Source organism: Protopterus annectens, chromosome 6.part0 (assembly GCF_019279795.1).
Source record: "Protopterus annectens isolate FY-2018-M chromosome 6.part0, PAN1.0, whole genome shotgun sequence".
Classification (NCBI taxonomy): domain Eukaryota; kingdom Metazoa; phylum Chordata; order Ceratodontiformes; family Protopteridae; genus Protopterus; species Protopterus annectens.
The window spans coordinates 1,190,420,846-1,190,443,141 of NC_056737.1; the positions used below are offsets into that span (position 1 = coordinate 1,190,420,846).

The following is a 22,296-nucleotide window of genomic DNA, read 5'->3' on the forward strand; positions in this document are numbered from 1 at the left end:
GCTTATTGCACTGACCTTAGGCTGCCCATAGCATGTGCAGCAGGGAGCTCACAAGGCTGGTACACTGCTTATTGCACTGACCTTAGGCTGCCTATAGCATGTGCAGCAGGGAGCTCACAAGGCTGGTACACTGCTTATTGCACTGACCTTAGGCTGCCCATAGCATGTGCAGCAGGGAGCTCACAAGGCTGGTACACTGCTTATTGCACTGACCTTGGGCTGCCCATAGCATGTGCAGCAGGGAGCTCACAAGGCTGGTACACTGCTTATTGCACTGACCTTAGGCTGCCCATAGCATGTGCAGCAGGGAGCTCACAAGGCTCATACGGTGCTTATTGCACTGACCTTAGGCTGCCCATAGCATGTGCAGCAGGGAGCTCACAAGGCTGGTACACTGCTTATTGCACTGACCTTAGGCTGCCTATAGCATGTGCAGCAGGGAGCTCACAAGGCTGGTACACTGCTTATTGCACTGACCTTAGGCTGCCCATAGCATGTGCAGCAGGGAGCTCACAAGGCTGGTACACTGCTTATTGCACTGACCTTAGGCTGCCTATAGCATGTGCAGCAGGGAGCTCACAAGGCTCATACACTGCTTATTGCACTGACCTTAGGCTGCCCATAGCATGTGCAGCAGGGAGCTCACAAGGCTGGTACACTGCTTATTGCACTGACCTTAGGCTGCCTATAGCATGTGCATTAGGGAGCTCACAAGGCTGGTACACTACTTATTGCACTGACCTTAGGCTGCTCATAGCATGTGCAGCAGGGAGCTCACAAGGCTGGTACACTGCTTATTGCACTGACCTTAGGCTGCCTATAGCATGTGCAGCAGGGAGCTCACAAGGCTGGTACACTGCTTATTGCACTGACCTTAGGCTGCCTATAGCATGTGCAGCAGGGAGCTCACAAGGCTGGTACACTGCTTATTGCACTGACCTTAGGCTGCTCATAGCATGTGCAGCAGGGAGCTCACAAGGCTGGTACACTGCTTATTGCACTGACCTTAGGCTGCCCATAGCATGTGCAGCAGGGAGCTCACAAGGCTGGTACACTGCTTATTGCACTGACCTTAGGCTGCCCATAGCATGTGCAGCAGGGAGCTCACAAGGCTGGTACACTGCTTATTGCACTGACCATAGGCTGCCATAGCATGTGCAGCAGGGAGCTCACAAGGCTGGTACACTGCTTATTGCACTGACCTTAGGCTGCCCATAGCATGTGCAGCAGGGAGCTCACAAGGCTGGTACACTGCTTATTGCACTGACCTTAGGCTGCCCATAGCATGTGCAGCAGGGAGCTCACAAGGCTGGTACACTGCTTATTGCACTGACCTTAGGCTGCCCATAGCATGTGCAGCAGGGAGCTCACAAGGCTGGTACACTGCTTATTGCACTGACCTTAGGCTGCCCATAGCATGTGCAGCAGGGAGCTCACAAGGCTGGTACACTGCTTATTGCACTGACCTTAGGCTGCCCATAGCATGTGCAGCAGGGAGCTCACAAGGCTGGTACACTGCTTATTGCACTGACCTTAGGCTGCCCATAGCATGTGCAGCAGGGAGCTCACAAGGCTGGTACACTGCTTATTGCACTGACCTTAGGCTGCCCATAGCATGTGCAGCAGGGAGCTCACAAGGCTGGTACACTGCTTATTGCACTGACCTTAGGCTGCCCATAGCATGTGCAGCAGGGAGCTCACAAGGCTGGTACACTGCTTATTGCACTGACCTTAGGCTGCTCATAGCATGTGCAGCAGGGAGCTCACAAGGCTGGTACACTGCTTATTGCACTGACCTTAGGCTGCCCATAGCATGTGCAGCAGGGAGCTCACAAGGCTGGTACACTGCTTATTGCACTGACCTTAGGCTGCCCATAGCATGTGCAGCAGGGAGCTCACAAGGCTGGTACACTGCTTATTGCACTGACCATAGGCTGCCATAGCATGTGCAGCAGGGAGCTCACAAGGCTGGTACACTGCTTATTGCACTGTCCTTAGGCTGCCTATAGCATGTGCAGCAGGGAGCTCACAAGGCTGGTACACTACTTATTGCACTGACCTTAGGCTGCCTATAGCATGTGCAGCAGGGAGCTCACAAGGCTGGTACACTGCTTATTGCACTGACCTTAGGCTGCCCATAGCATGTGCAGCAGGGAGCTCACAAGGCTGGTACACTGCTTATTGCACTGACCTTAGGCTGCCCATAGCATGTGCAGCAGGGAGCTCACAAGGCTGGTACACTGCTTATTGCACTGACCTTAGGCTGCCCATAGCATGTGCAGCAGGGAGCTCACAAGGCTGGTACACTGCTTATTGCACTGACCTTAGGCTGCCCATAGCATGTGCAGCAGGGAGCTCACAAGGCTGGTACACTGCTTATTGCACTGACCTTAGGCTGCCTATAGCATGTGCAGCAGGGAGCTCACAAGGCTGGTACACTGCTTATTGCACTGACCTTAGGCTGCCCATAGCATGTGCAGCAGGGAGCTCACAAGGCTCGTACACTGCTTATTGCACTGACCTTAGGCTGCCCATAGCATGTGCAGCAGGGAGCTCACAAGGCTGGTACACTGCTTATTGCACTGACCTTAGGCTGCCCATAGCATGTGCAGCAGGGAGCTCACAAGGCTGGTACACTGCTTATTGCACTGACCTTAGGCTGCCCATAGCATGTGCAGCAGGGAGCTCACAAGGCTGGTACACTGCTTATTGCACTGACCTTAGGCTGCCCATAGCATGTGCAGCAGGGAGCTCACAAGGCTGGTACACTGCTTATTGCACTGACCTTAGGCTGCCCATAGCATGTGCAGCAGGGAGCTCACAAGGCTGGTACACTGCTTATTGCACTGACCTTAGGCTGCCCATAGCATGTGCAGTTGCACTGACCTTAGGCTGCTAATAGCATGTGCAGCAGGGAGCTCACAAGGCTGGTACACTGCTTATTGCACTGACCTTAGGCTGCCCATAGCATGTGCAGCAGGGAGCTCACAAGGCTGGTACACTGCTTATTGCACTGACCTTAGGCTGCCTATAGCATGTGCAGCAGGGAGCTCACAAGGCTGGTACACTGCTTATTGCACTGACCTTAGGCTGCCTATAGCATGTGCAGCAGGAGCTCACAAGGCTGGTACACTGCTTATTGCACTGACCTTAGGCTGCCTAGCATGTGCAGCAGGGAGCTCACAAGGCTGGTACACTGCTTATTGCACTGACCTTAGGCTGCCTATAGCATGTGCAGCAGGAGCTCACAAGGCTGGTACACTGCTTATTGCACTGACCTTAGGCTGCCCATAGCATGTGCAGCAGGAGCTCACAAGGCTGGTACACTGCTTATTGCACTGACCTTAGGCTGCCCATAGCATGTGCAGCAGGGAGCTCACAAGGCTGGTACACTGCTTATTGCACTGACCTTAGGCTGCTCATAGCATGTGCAGCAGGGAGCTCACAAGGCTGGTACACTGCTTATTGCACTGACCTTAGGCTGCCCATAGCATGTGCAGCAGGGAGCTCACAAGGCTGGTACACTGCTTATTGCACTGACCTTAGGCTGCCCATAGCATGTGCAGCAGGGAGCTCACAAGGCTGGTACACTGCTTATTGCACTGACCTTAGGCTGCCCATAGCATGTGCAGCAGGGAGCTCACAAGGCTGGTACACTGCTTATTGCACTGACCTTAGGCTGCCTATAGCATGTGCAGCAGGGAGCTCACAAGGCTGGTACACTGCTTATTGCACTGACCTTAGGCTGCCCATAGCATGTGCAGCAGGGAGCTCACAAGGCTGGTACACTGCTTATTGCACTGACCTTAGGCTGCCCATAGCATGTGCAGCAGGGAGCTCACAAGGCTGGTACACTGCTTATTGCACTGACCTTAGGCTGCCTATAGCATGTGCAGCAGGGAGCTCACAAGGCTGGTACACTGCTTATTGCACTGACCTTAGGCTGCCCATAGCATGTGCAGGGAGCTCACAAGGCTCGTACACTGCTTATTGCACTGACCTTAGGCTGCCCATAGCATGTGCAGCAGGGAGCTCACAAGGCTGGTACACTGCTTATTGCACTGACCTTAGGCTGCCCATAGCATGTGCAGCAGGGAGCTCAAGGCTGGTACACTGCTTATTGCACTGACCTTAGGCTGCCCATAGCATGTGCAGCAGGGAGCTCACAAGGCTGGTACACTGCTTATTGCACTGACCTTAGGCTGCCTATAGCATGTGCAGCAGGGAGCTCACAAGGCTGGTACACTGCTTATTGCACTGACCTTAGGCTGCCTATAGCATGTGCAGCAGGGAGCTCACAAGGCTGGTACACTGCTTATTGCACTGACCTTAGGCTGCCCATAGCATGTGCAGCAGGGAGCTCACAAGGCTGGTACACTGCTTATTGCACTGACCTTAGGCTGCCCATAGCATGTGCAGCAGGAGCTCACAAGGCTGGTACACTGCTTATTGCACTGACCTTAGGCTGCCCATAGCATGTGCAGCAGGGAGCTCACAAGGCTGGTACACTGCTTATCACAAGGCTGGTACACTGCTTATTGCACTGACCTTAGGCTGCCCATAGCATGTGCAGCAGGGAGCTCACAAGGCTGGTACACTGCTTATTGCACTGACCTTAGGCTGCCCATAGCATGTGAAGCAGGGAGCTCACAAGGCTGGTACACTGCTTATTGCACTGACCTTAGGCTGCCCATAGCATATGCAGCAGGGAGCTCAAGGCTGGTACACTGCTTATTGCACTGACCTTAGGCTGCCCATAGCATGTGCAGCAGGGAGCTCACAAGGCTGGTACACTGCTTATTGCACTGACCTTAGGCTGCCCATAGCATGTGCAGCAGGGAGCTCACAAGGCTGGTACACTGCTTATTGCACTGACCTTAGGCTGCCCATAGCATGTGCAGCAGGGAGCTCACAAGGCTGGTACACTGCTTATTGCACTGACCTTAGGCTGCCCATAGCATGTGCAGCAGGGAGCTCACAAGGCTGGTACACTGCTTATTGCACTGACCTTAGGCTGCTCATAGCATGTGCAGCAGGGAGCTCACAAGGCTGGTACACTGCTTATTGCACTGACCTTAGGCTGCCCATAGCATGTGCAGCAGGGAGCTCACAAGGCTGGTACACTGCTTATTGCACTGACCTTAGGCTGCCCATAGCATGTGCAGCAGGGAGCTCACAAGGCTGGTACACTGCTTATTGCACTGACCTTAGGCTGCCCATAGCATGTGCAGCAGGGAGCTCACAAGGCTGGTACACTGCTTATTGCACTGACCTTAGGCTGCCCATAGCATGTGCAGCAGGGAGCTCACAAGGCTGGTACACTGCTTATTGCACTGACCTTAGGCTGCCCATAGCATGTGCAGCAGGGAGCTCACAAGGCTGGTACACTGCTTATTGCACTGACCTTAGGCTGCCATAGCATGTGCAGCAGGGAGCTCACAAGGCTGGTACACTGCTTATTGCACTGACCTTAGGCTGCCCATAGCATGTGCAGCAGGGAGCTCACAAGGCTCATACGGTGCTTATTGCACTGACCTTAGGCTGCCCATAGCATGTGCAGCAGGGAGCTCACAAGGCTGGTACACTGCTTATTGCACTGACCTTAGGCTGCCCATAGCATGTGCAGCAGGGAGCTCACAAGGCTCGTATGACACCCTTATCAAAAACAACTTAAGTGAGTCACCTCAGTTTGTGTTTAGGAGAGGCAAGAATTTAAAAATGATCCTTGAAAGGGGCCCACCAAAAGTGTATGGCCCCCATTGTGGAATGTCCAAATGTGAGGCGTGTAGATGGTGTAAATACATTAAAGTTACAAATCATATTAACATTGGAAATAAAAAATTCCACATTAGGGGTAAATTTAATTGCAATACCAAAGGGGTTGTTTACTTAGGGTTATGCAGTTGCTGTCCAGCCTTTTATGTGGGTCGTACTGAGAGACCATTAAAGAGCAGGATTTATGAGCATATTTATGCAATTGGGAAATTGAATCTGAATAATGCTCTGGCTAGACACATTAATTGTTATCCCTCACATGAATTCAGATTTTTGGTTTTGGAAAAAGTTTTGTATAATGAAAGGGGAGGTCCAATGGATTTGAAATTGGATGAGAAAGAATTGATTTGGTAAGTGAAATTAAATGCACTCACCAAGGGAGCCCGCAGGATTTTTTGCAGGGGGGGTGCAATCCCAGAGCCCCACCCACATAGCTTACCCCGCCCCCTGCCAACACAGCCCCGCCCAAGTCCACCCACCCCAAGCCCTGCCCACACAGCCATTCCAGTGTCCCATTACTTGGCTATTTCTCCCCATTTACTGTAGACACTGTTCAAATCTGTGTGCATACTGTTTTATGCTTTAGTTCTACAATGATTACAGGCAGTTGGATTTAATTTACAACTTTTATTTCAAACATTATAGCCCAAACACTGAGACATTTACTAAACCTAAACAAAGCAATAGTCTTACAATGAAAACAGACTTGGCATTAAAGCTTCTCTACTTTTGAAACTCACATTCAATGAAACAGCATTGAAACCCACATTCAAAGAAAATGCATCTGGCCAGTGGCAGGTTATTTACCTTTGAACTGTTTTCAAGCAATAGGCTCCTTGCACACCGTTAGGGCCATGCAAAAGTTATTTGATTTACCTGATTGTATTAATTAGAATATATAATTGAATTATATCCCTTGTATTATACAGCAACACTTGTTTGAGTGTCTCTGCTGAAGTAAAAGTAATCTGAATAATTCCACATTAAAGATATCTGAAACTAATGAAGATGTTGTTGCTAGAAAACAACTGTATATTTCAGTGTTTCATCTACAAATTCAGTGCCTGCTGCTGTCAAAGAATAAATTGCCTATGTTAAATTAAAAAAATGGTAAGCTGGTATATTGCAATAGAAAATGGATGACAAGCTGAAAAACAGGTTCATAGTTATTAGGCATCTCATCCAAAGGAGGACATCCTGAGGACTGCAGCATACAAATGTATATGCTGTAGGAATAGAACCTCAAGCCTTTACATTAAGATGCAAGTATTCTACTTGTGGTGCTACTAACATAGCTTTAAAACTTTATACCACAATAGAGATACCATTTGCTAAACAAAACAGTTGCACATTGTAAATAGACTTGGCATGAGCAGCAGTGAACTTAGCTTCCCTTAAAACTCACAGTTCCTTGAAAATGCACTTGAAAATTCCACCTGCTAACTCTAACTTGGGCATTTCACTTTCTCTCTCACAAATATACCACATCCCTCAAGGCCTCAACCTTAGTGCAAGAAATCTGGACAAAGCCTAAAATAAATAGGGACAGATTATAAATATGGCTCTCAGAAACTTAGAAAATTGCAAGAGTAACAGGATTTGTGTTAGTATGCATTTTTCTAAATGACATGACATCTAAAACTGAAATGTCTCATTTAGCAACTTCAGTCCTTTTTAGGAGGAATATGGGGCAAAAATCTGGACAGCTGAGGGGTATGCTACCTCCCTCTTATACACACACCAAATAATTCTGGTCAGACTTGAATTAGTTCTGGGAAGGTTGCACTGAACAGCACCGTGCTTGAGCTGAAGTGGGTGAAATCCTGGTAGCCAGTGATAACTGATCTGTAGCTCAGCAATGTGGAGCATTAAAGCATTTTTAGTAGAGCATTGTTTCATCACTACCTATTGTGTTTGCACATAAGCTGTAGTTATTTTAAACATTTGCCTTTTTTGATTACTACAAAGTACATTTACCCACCAGATCTATTGTGTTTTGACTTCAGTGTGGAGCTAGTTGTTGCAGGGCTTGGCTTTTAAGTAAGGTAGCAATGCTAATTTACCATATACCATTAAAGCCACCCAACTACAAGTGTACTAACACACAGACACTGCTATAAGACACTGGTCTGCAATAAAATGTAATGAGCTTCTGAAAATACTGTAATCCTGTCCTTTTATTACAATGAATATAAAATACTTCGGAATAAGGTAAAAAGCTCATAATCTTCGACCGACAAAACTACTTTTCCACACTTCAAAACAATAATAAAATCAAACCCTCAGAAATTTTGGAAAGGTATCTCTACTCTACTTAACCCCAGCAAACCAGATACCCCTACCCCAGACCCAAACGCTCCTGACCAAGACTTGGTTACCCAATTTAACTTTTCATTGAATCCATTTCCAAATTAACGTCATCTTTCTCTAACACCACTACATTCTCCAAAACTCCCTTGCCATCCCCAACCATCTCTCTACCCTACTCTGCTACTACTTCCTCATTCCCTTCTACTAACTCCCATCCCTCCACTCCTCCTACTCCTACTACTTCATCAGCTTCATCCCCTAATTCTCCTCTTCACACTCCTTTTTTCTCATTTAAACCTATACCCACTTCTACTATAAAGAAACTCCTTATGAAACTGAAGCCATGCACCAATGCTCCTGATAACATCCCTTCTTACTTTCTTAGCAAAGCTGCTGAAGCAATCGCTTACCCTATTAGCATTTTAATCAACTGCTCTATCCAAGAATGTATAGTACCCCAAGTCTGGAAAAGGGCCTTTATCATACCTCTACATAAAGGTGGCAACAACAACAACGTTACTAATTTCGCCCCATCGCTATTCTGTCCCCATCTCTAAACTCCTAGAAAAGTGTATCCAACTACAACTCCTTCCACATCTCTTAGATAATCACCTACTAACTCCACACATGGATTCAGACCACATCATAGCACTATGACCGCCCTCCTCTCCTTCCTTGAAACTGTAAATAAAGCCCGCGACTCTGGCCAAATTGTTTCTACCCTACTACTCGACCTCTCTAAGGCCTTTGACACACTCTCACAGCCTGCTACTAACTAAACTTTCTAAACTTAACCTATCTCCCTCCTCCTTGAACTGGTTCTCCAGCTACTTATCTAACAGATCTCAAGCAGTCAAATGGAAAAAGGCCACCTCCTCATTTCTAAATACTCCTACTGGGGTACCCCAGGGCTCTATACTGGGTCCCCTTCTCTTCAATATATTTATAAATGATTTCCGCAACTCTATCCCATTCTCAGACATCATCCAATATGCCGATGATTCTGCTATTATCTGTGCTGCCACCTCTATCCCCTCACTCCTAAAATTGACTCAAGATGCTTTTACAACAACTGAGCAATGGATGAAAAGGAATCACGTAGCACTCGATGCCTCTAAAACCAAATTAATGTTATTCACCCCCCTCTAAGGCAACTTCTTTCAATATAAACACAGTCCACATCTCTAGACAAAATAATCTACCCCTGGAACTGGTGTCCGAGACCAAGTTACTTGAGGTCCAAATTGATAACCAGCTCAAATTCAACTCCCACCTACAGATAAATATCAAGAAAACCCATCAAAAACTAGGTATGCTTTACCGACAAAATCATTACCTTACACCTGCTACCAAACTCACCCTCTCTACCTCATTTCTTATCCCCTCCCTTCTCTATGAAGCTCCACTCCTAACTAATCTACAGACCTCTCTAAAAACACAACTTTCCTCTTGCTACAACAAAATTGCCAAGTTCGCTACCAACCACAAGTCCTCCACCCACCACTGTTCCTCTCTCCAAAAACTAAAATGGCTAGAGCTACTCAGTTATCTCACATATACTCAACTAAATCTTGCACATAAGCTCATTTTCAATCCCTCCCTTTGTCCCTCCCTTTCATCAGCCTTTAAAATGCACCTTCCTGCTAGAGTATTAAGGTCCAACAATCAAAATCTATTAGAAGTATATAAACCAACTCATCCCCAGGCAAAAATCTTCTGTCTTATGGCCTTGCATGCCTTTGGAACTCCCTACCACCTTCCATTCGCACCACCCCAACCATTTTATATTTAAAAGATCTCTTCACTCACATCTAGTATCCCAGTGGGAATGCTCTTGCTCCCACCCCACATAACTAACACTTGCAAACTCCATCTTCTTTCTTCCTCTGTTTCCTCCTGCAACTTTCCTAATTACCCACCCTAAGTCATACATATTATTATTCCTACAATAATCGGAAAGAATATACTAGGCCACACTTCCTAAGTATTGCTTCCCTAATACGTTATTACTTCTCAGTACTTTTGTGCATTGCTTCCTAATATGTTATTATTCCTCAGTATTGTCATGAAATGCTTCCAAATATGTTGTTATTTCTCAGTGCTTTTGTGCTAAATTTCCCTTTAGTCTGTATTACCTATTAATTTCATCACTAGATTGTACTTACTCTAGTTTTTGTTGTATTACTTGCAAATTGTTATTTCTTGTATGATTAACTTCTGTGTAATTGTATAATTTGTATATCTATTAATAACCTACTTAGTTTTGGAGCTTTTCTCCCCAGGACTCCATTGAAAATGGGTTCATTTGGCCCAATGGACTATCCTGGCAAACCAACTGCAAATAAAATAAATAAATAAAATACTGTCATATGCATTTCAATACCCAAGGCTTATACATTATCTAGTCATGTAAATATTCTCTGCATGGCAACAACGAAAAGGCTTTCAATGCTGGTAATTCTTTAACAATATACTTACTAAAGCTTACTTGCATCTTACAATGTCCAACAAGCTTACTAAAGCTTACTTGCATCTTACAATTTCCGACAAGCTTACCTGATGTTCATTAAACCATGGATACTTAAACAGAGCAACAGGGCACTGTGACAGCATACAGTTCCTGAATAAGAAGCATAAATCAACAGTACAAAAATCTGATAGAAAACCAGAACATTTTGCAAAATCAAGGACAGATGAAAAGCCACGGTCGTATTTGTGATCTACTTTGGATGGGGGAATACTCTGCACACTTACACTGCATAACTGCTCCTTGCCTTCCATGGACACATCCAGAGCCACTACAATGGGGAGTGGGGTGCAATAAGTATGTCACAATTTGAAATGTCTCTGGCTGACAGTGATGGATCTGACACTCATACCTCTCAACTTCAGAGCAAGAAATTTGGACAAAGCCATACATAGAACTAGAAGTGGGACACAAGCCCAAAAATAAGGCCAATTTTTAAATATTGCTCTTATAACTTAAATAGAACAGGTAGATCTTGCATTAGTACAAATTTTCTGAAGGGTATGAAATCTGAAACTCAAATGTCTGCCATTATTTTCTAACTTCAATCTTTAATGACTTGCCACTAATTTGCCAGAAAACCACAATTTTATGAAAAACGGACCAAAATGTGATGCAAAAATACCTGTCAAAAAAGGGACACCTTTTTAATATTAACAGTTAACTTGAAGCAGCTAACAAAATAAGAGCATCCACATGCATTTCTGAAATAAAGGTAATCTATAAGTGATCATTACAGTTATATATAATTGTAAACCCTCCACATTTTCTTCCAAAATTGCCATTTTGGAGGAGGGATTATTAGGGGAGAGCAATATTTTGAGCCAGAATTGGGGACAATTGAGATGTTTGGATATTCCTAATCTACAAAGTGATTTGCACGTACCTCTCAACCTCTTAATGCAGGAAATCTGAACAAGGCCAGATATATTGGGGAACATACAAACACTACTAAAAATTGCTCTTGTATAAACTTAAAGACAGTCTTGCATTAGCATGCATTTTTCTGAAGGTTATGACATCTGAAACTCAATGTCTGTCATTTAATGGCGTCATTCCTAAATGATTTGCTAGAAAACCACAAATTTGAGGAACAAACCAAAAATAAGCAGCAAATATCTATTCATTCTGCAAAGATATGGACAACTGAGAGGTATAGTTCAACCGGGGCTGTCTGAGTTTGCTACCCCCCATCACAAAATCATGGTCAAATGGAGCCTCCCCCCTGCAGCCATTCCAATGTCCCATTCCTTGGTTATTTTGCCCCATTTATCATAAACACTAATGTGCATACTGCTTTACTTCTGTGATGATTTAGGATTTCATTTGAAAGTTTTATTTTGCATTTTACAGCACAAACCCTAATACATATCTGTTAAAGCAATGCAGTCTCACAATGAAAATAGACTAACATTAAAACTTCTCTGCTCTTGAAACTCACATGCATTGAAACAGCACTGAAACCCACTTTCAGAGAAAATACATTTTGCCAATGGCAAATATTAACTCTGGGCTGTCTTCAAAATCATAGGCCCCTCGAACATAACATACACGTGCTCTTTGATACACCTTCCTGACTGTATTACATTATATTCCTTGTACAATACAGAACAATTGTTAGAGGGCATTTTAAATTTATTGTTTTGAACATTTTTCCAGTAAACAATGAAACAAAAAGCATCCACCAATGACAAAACTGCCCAATTCAGAACATTTCCATCATAAAAAGTCTACTCATGTCCACCAGTATCAGTAAAAAATATACACAATCTCTGAAGTAGTAAACTCCACATTGAAAAAATTTGTAACTAATAAAGAGGTTGCTGCTAGCAAACACTTTATATGTCATTGTTTAATCTACAAATAAAGTGCCTGTTACCCTTGAAGAATAAATTGCTTTTGTTGCATGCAATAAAAAATGAAAAGCTAGTAATACCGCAATAGGGAATGGATAGCAAACTGTTAACAGGTTCATAGTTACTAGGTATCTTTGCCAAAAAGACTGCAGCATCCACCCCTTTACAACACAATACAGCATCAGCAATGCATTTACCTACTGTGGGAGTAGAACCCACAGCCTTCAGCATCTAAAGCAAGTACACTATATGTTGTGCTATTAACAATGCAAGCAGACTAAACATAAGCAGCACTAAACTTTTGCTCCCCTGCAGCTCTCAGCTCCTTGTAAAATCTACTCAACACTCAGCTGTATCTCTGAACTTTTCAGCACAAGAAATCGGGAAAAAGCCAAAATTTATTGGGGGGGCGACAAAAGGCCAAAAACCAGGGACACATTTTAAACATTGCTTGTATAATGTTTGAAAGTTGCTAGAATAAAATGCTGCGTTACCACCATACATTTCACTGCCACGTCTTGAACCCAGGGGACTCCGTGCAAAACAGTCAGAGCAACATACCACTACGCCAAATCAACTGTTTTGTGAAAGAGGAAGACTGAAACTTAAATAGCTACCATTTAGTGAATTCAGTTCTCACCATAGCACAGCTGTCAACCTCTTAGCACAAAATACCTGAACAAAGCCAATAATGGATGACTACAACCACCAAACATTCAGTGAATTCAGTTGGCACCATAGCTCTCAACCTCTTAGCAAATAACACCTGGACAAAGCCAGTAATGGGAGAATATAGCCCCCAAACATATTCAGTGAAATCAGTTCTTACCATAGCTCTCAACATTAGCAAAAAACCTGGATATAGCCAATAAATACCTGAACAAAGCCAATACTAGGTGAATACAGCCCCCAAACATATTCAGTGAATTCAGTTCTTACCATAACTCTCAACCCTAGCACAAAACCTGGACGAAGCCAATAATGGGGGGAATACAGTCCCAAACACAGGGATACATTTCAAATATCCATCTTGTACACTTAGAAAATTGCTAGAATAAAAGCTTTTGTTACCATGCACTTTCTGAAAAATATTAAGTCTGATATTGAAGTGTGTCCATTTTTTTTAACTTTTGTTAACCAGGAAAGTCTGACTTTGAAAAAAAAAGCTAATTTTTAGCAGAGGCCCAGGGAGAAACTCCAGACAGCCAAGAATAAAACCAGAGAACATGTAGCTGTCAGGCAACAAGGACACAAATGCAGAAACCACAGATTTTATGAGGAACAGAAAAAGTATGAGGGAAAATCCTGCAAAATTTTTACAAATGGTGGTGGGTAGGGAATTCAGGCTCTTGCCACTTGGGCCCAAGGTACAGGGTTCAAGCCTTATTCTCTACCCACCACCATGTACACCTGGGGCATTTCACACACACACACACACACACACACACACACACACACACACACACACACACACACACACAAAACCTCTACCTGAAAGTGTCCCATCTTCCGTCCGTTTACTCCCGCTTGCTATTCCGTTTCAGGTCCCAGCCATCTTCTGTTCATTTCAGGTCCCGCTCGAATCATCCCGCTTGTAAACCCGTCTGTGTGAGTTCCTGCTCACAAACTTCTAAATGAGAGAGATGATGTCAGCACGCCCGCGACTGGACTCTTAACACGAACTTCTTTCTTCTTAAAGAAGAACGCACGTAAAAAAAAAAAAAAAAACGTTTTTTTAAATTATCTAGCCGATTCCAGGGGGGTGCAAGTGTGCCCCCTTGCACCTGCCTGCGGGCGCCCTTGGCACTCACGCCCCTGGGTTTGAATGATGCTGTTTCCTTTAAAAGTATTTTGAAATTGAGGGCTTTGACAAGATAACACAATGTTTCAACATAATTATATACTTATTTAGTGATTTATTGGAAGTATACATTTATATATTTTTTGTTATTAGGATTTATTTATATAATATATATGTATTTTTATGGTTCATTATTCTATTTTGATAAATGTGAAAGTATGTTGGGTATGTGGGTTCTTTAAATGGAGGCCTGGTTTCTGAATTGTATTGTGATGTCATGACATGATAATTTATTTAAGCTGTGAATTTTTTGTAATGTCAGTTGTCTGAAGAAGTTTGCTTAATCAGTAAACAAAAGCGCTAACCTTATTTTTGGACTTGGTGTGTTTTTTTTTTCTTTTTATCCAGTTTTTAGAGTTTGTTTTTCGGTTTGGTTAAATATTTGAACCAGATAGTATGCATAGCTAGTCTTGGCATCAAAAATCATGATTGATGTTTTAGTATTCTGTTGTTTGAATTCATGCAAATGACAGTATTATTTAGAGCAGGCATGAGTAACCATAGTCTATTATCACTCGACCCTGATTGGTGAATATGAGCACTTATACAGTCTGATTTGTTGTACATGTTGCATTGAGTATCTAGGATTGGTACTTTCATATCCTATCACAGTGAGCATGCTTCAATGCTCACGATTAGTTAAGATTATAATAATTTGATAGGTTAGTTGTTATTAAGTTCATATTTGATTGGCCGGTACGAGTAATGGAGCATCGATATTCACTGCTACGAGTTTAACTGTATTTTAATTGTCTAGATTTTCATTGGATGATATTTTATTGACTTGTGTATTTAAATGTGCTGTAGTGACATCTTTTTAGGATCTGTAGAAGCGAAGTTCGTCGCGAAAGTCCTTACCATTATTACTTGTTTTATTATTTTCAATAAATAGAGTTCCGTAACCGCGCACAGTGGTGCTTTATGTTTGGGATGTTTATACTGACATTTCACCACTGGGCTGCTGTTGGAGTCATTTTATTTGTTGGTTTTCACTGGATTTTATACAAATGTAATTATCGTGTTTTTAATGCAATCATGATAATGCTGGCACACACTGGTAAAGTTATCTAGATGATTATATTTGGCTTAGGATGTGAAGAGATGTGTTTGCTAACTAATTAGTAAAGTGTGACATCAGCAAATAGTGTGTGTATAAGTCAGTGATACCTGAAAGAGTGAGGACTAAGTGGCAGGTTTTGGGCCGCACTGCATTCGAGAGTAAAATATATCTGTTGGTCACAAGTACAGACTGACTGCTCTTCTGTGTGAAGCCAGGATTACAGTAAATATACCACAGATAAAGGTTGTTATCAGATGACCACTCATTAAGTGCTGGTTTTCAAGGGGAATTAATTAAGATGACATGTCCAGAATATACAATTCCTGCTAGGAGATAGATAATAACAAAAACTACAAAATTGTCAAGCTCCAACAAGTGAGATCTAGCATCCCAGAATAAAATATGGAGCTTCAGGTAAATTATACTATTCAAAACTTTCCAACAATCTGCAGTCAGGGAGATCAGAATAATTCCTCCAGATTTCACAATATGGTGTTCTAAACATCAGGAGACTAACTAAAAGAAAAGGCCTTGCAGAGTTTATCTAGTGATAATCACAAATGTAAGACATGGACAGTAACAAGGTTATATCAATAACAGTGACTCCATCTGGGTAAGAACAACCTGGATACAGTCACATGGGCCTGCATCAAAATAATGTAGCAGATAAGTACAGCATGGCCTTATCATTAAATAACGAATAATATCATTCACTACAAAAACACAAACCTACCCAAATGTACAATGTGATATTGAATAATATCATACACTACAAAAACACAAACCTACATAAATGTACAAAGTAATAATGAATAATATCATACACTACAAAAACACAAATCTACCTAAATGTATAATGTAATAACAAATAATATCATACACTACAAAAACACAAACCTACCTAAATGTACAATGTAATAACGAATAATATCATACACTACAAAAACACAAACCTACCTAAATGTACAAAGTAATAACGAATAATATCATACACTACAAAAACACAAATCTACCTAAATGTATAATGTAATAACAAATAATATCATACACTACAAAAACACAAACCTACCTAAATGTACAATGTAATAACAAATAATATCATGCACTACAAAAACACAAAGCTACCTAAATGTACAATGTAATAACAAATAATATCATGCACTACAAAAACACAAACCTACCTAAATGTACAAAGTAATAACGAATAATATCATACACTACAAAAACACAAACCTACATAAATGTACAAAGTAATAATGAATAATATCATACACTACAACAACACAAACCTACCCAAATGTACAATGTGATATTGAATAATATCATACACTACAAAAACACAAATCTACCTAAATGTATAATGTAATAACAAATAATATCATACACTACAAAAACACAAACCTACCTAAATGTACAATGTAATAACGAATAATATCATACACTACAAAAACACAAACCTACATAAATGTACAATGTAATATTGAATAATATCATACACTACAAAAACACAAACCTACCTAAATGTACAATGTAATATTGAATAATATCATACACTACAAAAACACAAACCTACATAAATGTACAATGTAATATTGAATAATATCATACACTACAAAAACACAAACCTACCTAAATGTACAATGTAATAACGAATGATATCATACACTACAAAAACACAAACCTACATAAATGTACAAAGTAATAATGAATAATATCATACACTACAAAAACACAAATCTACCTAAATGTATAATGTAATAACAAATAATATCATACACTACAAAAACACAAACCTACCTAAATGTACAATGTAATAACGAATAATATCATACACTACAAAAACACAAACCTACCTAAATGTACAATGTAATAACAAATAATATCATACACTACAAAAACACAAAGCTACCTAAATGTACAATGTAATAACAAATAATATCATGCACTACAAAAACACAAATCTACCTAAATGTACAATGTAATAACAAATAATATCATACACTGCAAAAACACAAACCTACCTAAATGTACAATGTAATAACAAATAATATCATACACTACAAAAACACAAAGCTACCTAAATGTACAATGTAATAACAAATAATATCATGCACTACAAAAACACAAACCTACCTAAATGTACAATGTAATAACAAATAATATCATGCACTACAAAAACACAAACCTACCTAAATGTACAAAGTAATATTGAATAATATCATACACTACAAAAACACAAACCTACCTAAATGTACAATGTAATAACGAATAATATCATTCACTACAAAAACACAAACCTACCTAAATGTACAATGTAACTCCAAAAACAAAACTGCTGCCTATAAGTTAGACTTGGGCCCATGTATTTATACACATAGTCTGCAGTCCTGTACAGGGGATGCACATTATGTGTAAGGTCTTCTGGTGTGGCAGGACTGTGATTCCTAAAGTTGAGTAGCTCTCCCCATGCATACGTACACATAGTCTACAGTCCTGTACAGGGGATGCACATTGTGTAAGGTCTTCTGGTGTGGCAGGACTGTGATTCCTAAAGCTGAGTAGCTCTCCCCATGCACGCATACACATAGTCTACAGTCCTGTACAGGGGATGCACATTATATATATGGTCTTCTGGTGTGGCAGGATTGTGATTCCTAAAGCTGAGTATCTCTCCCCATGCATGCATACACATAGTCTACAGTCCTGTACAGGGGATGCACATTATATATAAGGTCTTCTGGTGTGGCAGGACTGTGATTCCTAAAGCTGAGTATCTCTCCCCATGCATGCATACACATAGTCTGCAGTCCTGTACAGGGGATGCACATTATGTGTAAGGTCTTCTGGTGTGGCAGGATTGTGATTCCTAAAGCGGAGTATCTCTCCTGCAATGCTGAGAGAGTATTGTCTGTGCATAAAAGTGCACATGCGACCCCAACCAACATACACGCTCTCAGGCAGACAAATATACATGTATGTGCGTAGAACATGCACACTCACACAGGCACACACATAGGTTCATAGGTTCATAGGTTCATACTAGGCTATCTGCCCAAGGGCATTTATAAGCCTAGTCCATAGTTATTTGGCTTTCGCCACCCCTTTAGTTTGAATAAAACTATGCCTATTATTTTGCTGTGCCTCTGTCAAGCAGTGACACTGAAGTAATCCCTGGGGTATATCTGCGATCCCCCATCCATTGGTCAAGATTCCTCTTGAACAAGGCCAGCGAGGTGCTCTGCCTCACATGTACCGGGATTTTGTTCCACAGCATAGGGAGTCTCTGGGTGATGAATCTGTCCCTCCAGCATGTTCTATTAATAACCGTGTCAAGGTTTAAGTCTCCCGCCCTTGTGGTTCTGAGGGATCTAGATTTTTTGAGGTGAAGCATATTCATCAAATCAGGGTTTGACATGGCCTTATATGTTTTTTTATTTATATTTACTGGTATAATGTGCATCCCCTGTACAGGACTGCAGACTATGTGTATAAATACATGGGCCCAAGTCTAACTTATATTTACTGGTATTTACACAAACCTGCACAGACACACACACACACACACATACACATTCACAAAAATACAGAAACATACACTTACATGCATACGCATGCACATGTACTACACACACACACACACACACACACACACACACACACACACACACACACACACACACACACACACACACACACACATACATACTTATGGGCAATTACATAGAGATGCACAGACACACACACACATGCACATTCCCAAAAATACAGAGACATGCACTTACATGCATACACGCACACACACACACACACACACACACACACACACACACACACACACACACACACACACACACACACACACACACACACACACACACACACACACACACACACACACACACACACACACACACACACACTTATGGGCAATTACATAGAGATGCACAGACACACACACATGCACATTCCCAAAAATAATGAGACATGCACTTACATGCATACACATGCACATGTAGTACACACGCACACACACACACACACACACACACACACACACACACACACACACACACATAAATATATACATGCTTACACATACACACACATGCATTCATACCTATGGACACTTGCACAGAGATGCAGAGACAAACTCACACACTCATAGAAATATAGACACATACATATACAAATGCTTTACACACATGTACATGCACACATACACAAAAACACATATACACACGTACACACACAGATGCAAGGACTATACACACAAACCTTCATGCACAAGAAACACACGCATACATGTGCATGCACAAAACATATGCACACAAAGTTCATACAAGAAACACACATACGCACGCACACATGTGTGCATGCAGTCTGGCACTATGATGTATGGGTTGCACCACTTGAAATACACAACATTAGGAAAGGGCTTAACCGACTACTGCTGCCTGAGTTACTGTGCACTCACTGTGCTATGGATCATATGGGCCCTCTAGTTTGTACAGTTTTCTAACAGTTTCTAACAGAATCCAGCCTTCTTACTTTTCCAGCTCTGCAAGTTTACCTATGGTGCCTGCAAATGGCAAAGGAAGAAAGATGAGAGCACTGACAGATGATATGAGTGGGCAGAATTTATTTTTGCCTACCTTCCTTCTACCCATAGGTAAGTACTAGGCTAGATGTTCTTGTGGGACATTTTAAGCCCAGACAGTTTATTTCAAAGGTGAGAAGAAAACCCTGTACTTTGTGTCTGTGAGGTAAACACTTTAACCATTATACCAACCCCTAATCACAAACTCATGCCTCCATCTGGAGACCAGAACTGTTCTGAACAACAAAAGAGTAGGAGATGAAATTCTAAGTACTAGGATAAGAGGTGGAAGAGAAACAGTGAGAAATTGATAAATGGGAGGGTGGTACAATGTAAGATGTGTTAAACAAGACTCCATTTCAACTAAGATATGTGACCTTATCTTTGAACTGGGGATATGTGACTTAGGGTAACTCAAAGCTCTCTTGGAATACTGTCCACAATCCTAAATGAGACCTTGGTTACTAAAACACTGACTGAAAATTGTGTTTTTGCATCTCTAAGCACAGCATTATTAGTTTCAACCATGATAGGTGTATTATAGCCCAGACGTTCCCTCATTAAAAAAAAATGCACAACATCATGTAACATGAAAACCATTTTCTGCAGAAAATGACAAAAGGATGTGCAGATACCTGGACTCAGGCCCAAGGGCTTTGTCACCCCAGATGTGGTATTGCTTAAATATTTTTAGTGTGTACCAGAATTCTAACAATGAGTTTCTCACTGGAGTAGATTTGCATATTTGTACCTAATAAACAGAATCACCTGCATACAGAGAATGAAACTTGTCTAATTACTGATGATATGTGTGAATGTGTATCAGGGTTCAACTCTAACTGCTGCCACATTCCTTCTTTTCATGACTGCATGACTCATTATCCATGCTGTTACAAAAACATTACCTTCACCATTACACTGACATGTGTGTTACCCTGACATATGTGTTACATTGACATATGAGTTAGATTTGATGCTGATGGGTTTTTCTTTTTTTTTTAAGTGCATCAACAGCCATAACAGTTTCAGAAGTTGACCCAACACCATGTATACGTTTGGATAGTACTACTCTGTCAGTCTGTTCTTCTGACAGTTTGTCTAGCTTACCTATTTCATTTTCCCAGGATTGCAGAAACCCCAGCTTTGATTTTATTTCATAAGTGAGAGTGCAAATTGGTACAATTTTACACCGCAAACATGAACACAGACAAACAAATGTGTTGTTTTAACTCTGCAAATTCCTAGTGTTTGCACCAGAGTAAAATTTGAAAAAATGATATTTGATTTACATCAGAGAACCTATCAACATACACTTCTTGTTCTGTGGCCAGCGATTGTCACAGCTTGGTCTTCATTCTGACACTCCTAATGTCTCATTTTACAGTTTACTGGGCACACAATGCCTTCCTGCCGGGTTTGTTTCTATTAACATATGAGTGAGCTTGTAATTTGCAAAACATCTACACTATCAATTTCTTCACTGTGTTTTTATGGACTGTTTATACACATAATGTGTGGATATTTTGGACAGTGCAGTAGTTCAGCCGTTAGTGTTAACACCTGACAGCAAGAGGTTCTCTGGTTCAATTCTGAGCTGGGGTGACTTTTGTGTGGAGCCTGCATGTCCTCATTAAGTTCATGTGGGTTTCCTCTGGGTGCTCCGGTTTCCTCCCACATTCCAAAGACATATGTTTGGACCATTTCTCCGCAGGCATCCACTGAAAAGAGACTCTGTCCTAGTCAACAAATATTAAATAAATACATTTTAACTTTAAACTACTTGGTGTAAATTTAATCATTCATTAGGAAATTAAAAAAAGAGCAGTATTACACAAAAGATAACAAGAAAAAGTGTCTTAAGAAAACATGGCAGATACAAACTTTTGCTACAGACACTTACACTCTCTGAGAAGCTCACTTGGGTCCTTCTGCTCTTTGTTATTTTGTCTCCTTTCTTACCAGTTAGGGTGATATAGACCTTGTCGAAGGTCCCTGCCCCAAAATAGTTACCCGTTGCAACCTGTACTTCATACTTCAGTGAAGCCATTGTAGAGCTGTTTAATCTTGAAATGCTTTCTCTCTGTCTAAGCAGCAGGCACGTACAGTGCCCTAATTATAAATCTTACATAACATGCTGAGATGGGCAGGTGACCTTTATGCAAACTACACTTTTGAAATATCCATTTGAAATGTCTTCACGTGTCTGATATTTTGTAAGGCTAAGAAAGCCATTTCTTGCATAAACATTAAATTCATTTTTCAACTAACTCAGCTAATATCTTCAGTCAAATGAATATTGGACTGCTTGTT

The 22,296-nt window shown here is 41.7% G+C and overlaps 1 protein-coding gene across 1 annotated transcript in view; it reads right to left on the reverse strand.

Annotated features, from left to right (window-relative positions):
- Positions 1-22,054, reverse strand: part of LOC122803965 (arachidonate 12-lipoxygenase, 12R-type-like) — a 44,474-nt gene extending 22,420 nt beyond the window's left edge. The window contains exon 1 of the mRNA XM_044073643.1: positions 21,887-22,054. Coding sequence (XP_043929578.1) covers positions 21,887-22,033 — 147 coding nt within the window. The 5' untranslated portion in view covers positions 22,034-22,054. The remainder of the gene's footprint in view (positions 1-21,886) is intronic.
- Positions 22,055-22,296: the final 242 nt, after the last annotated feature.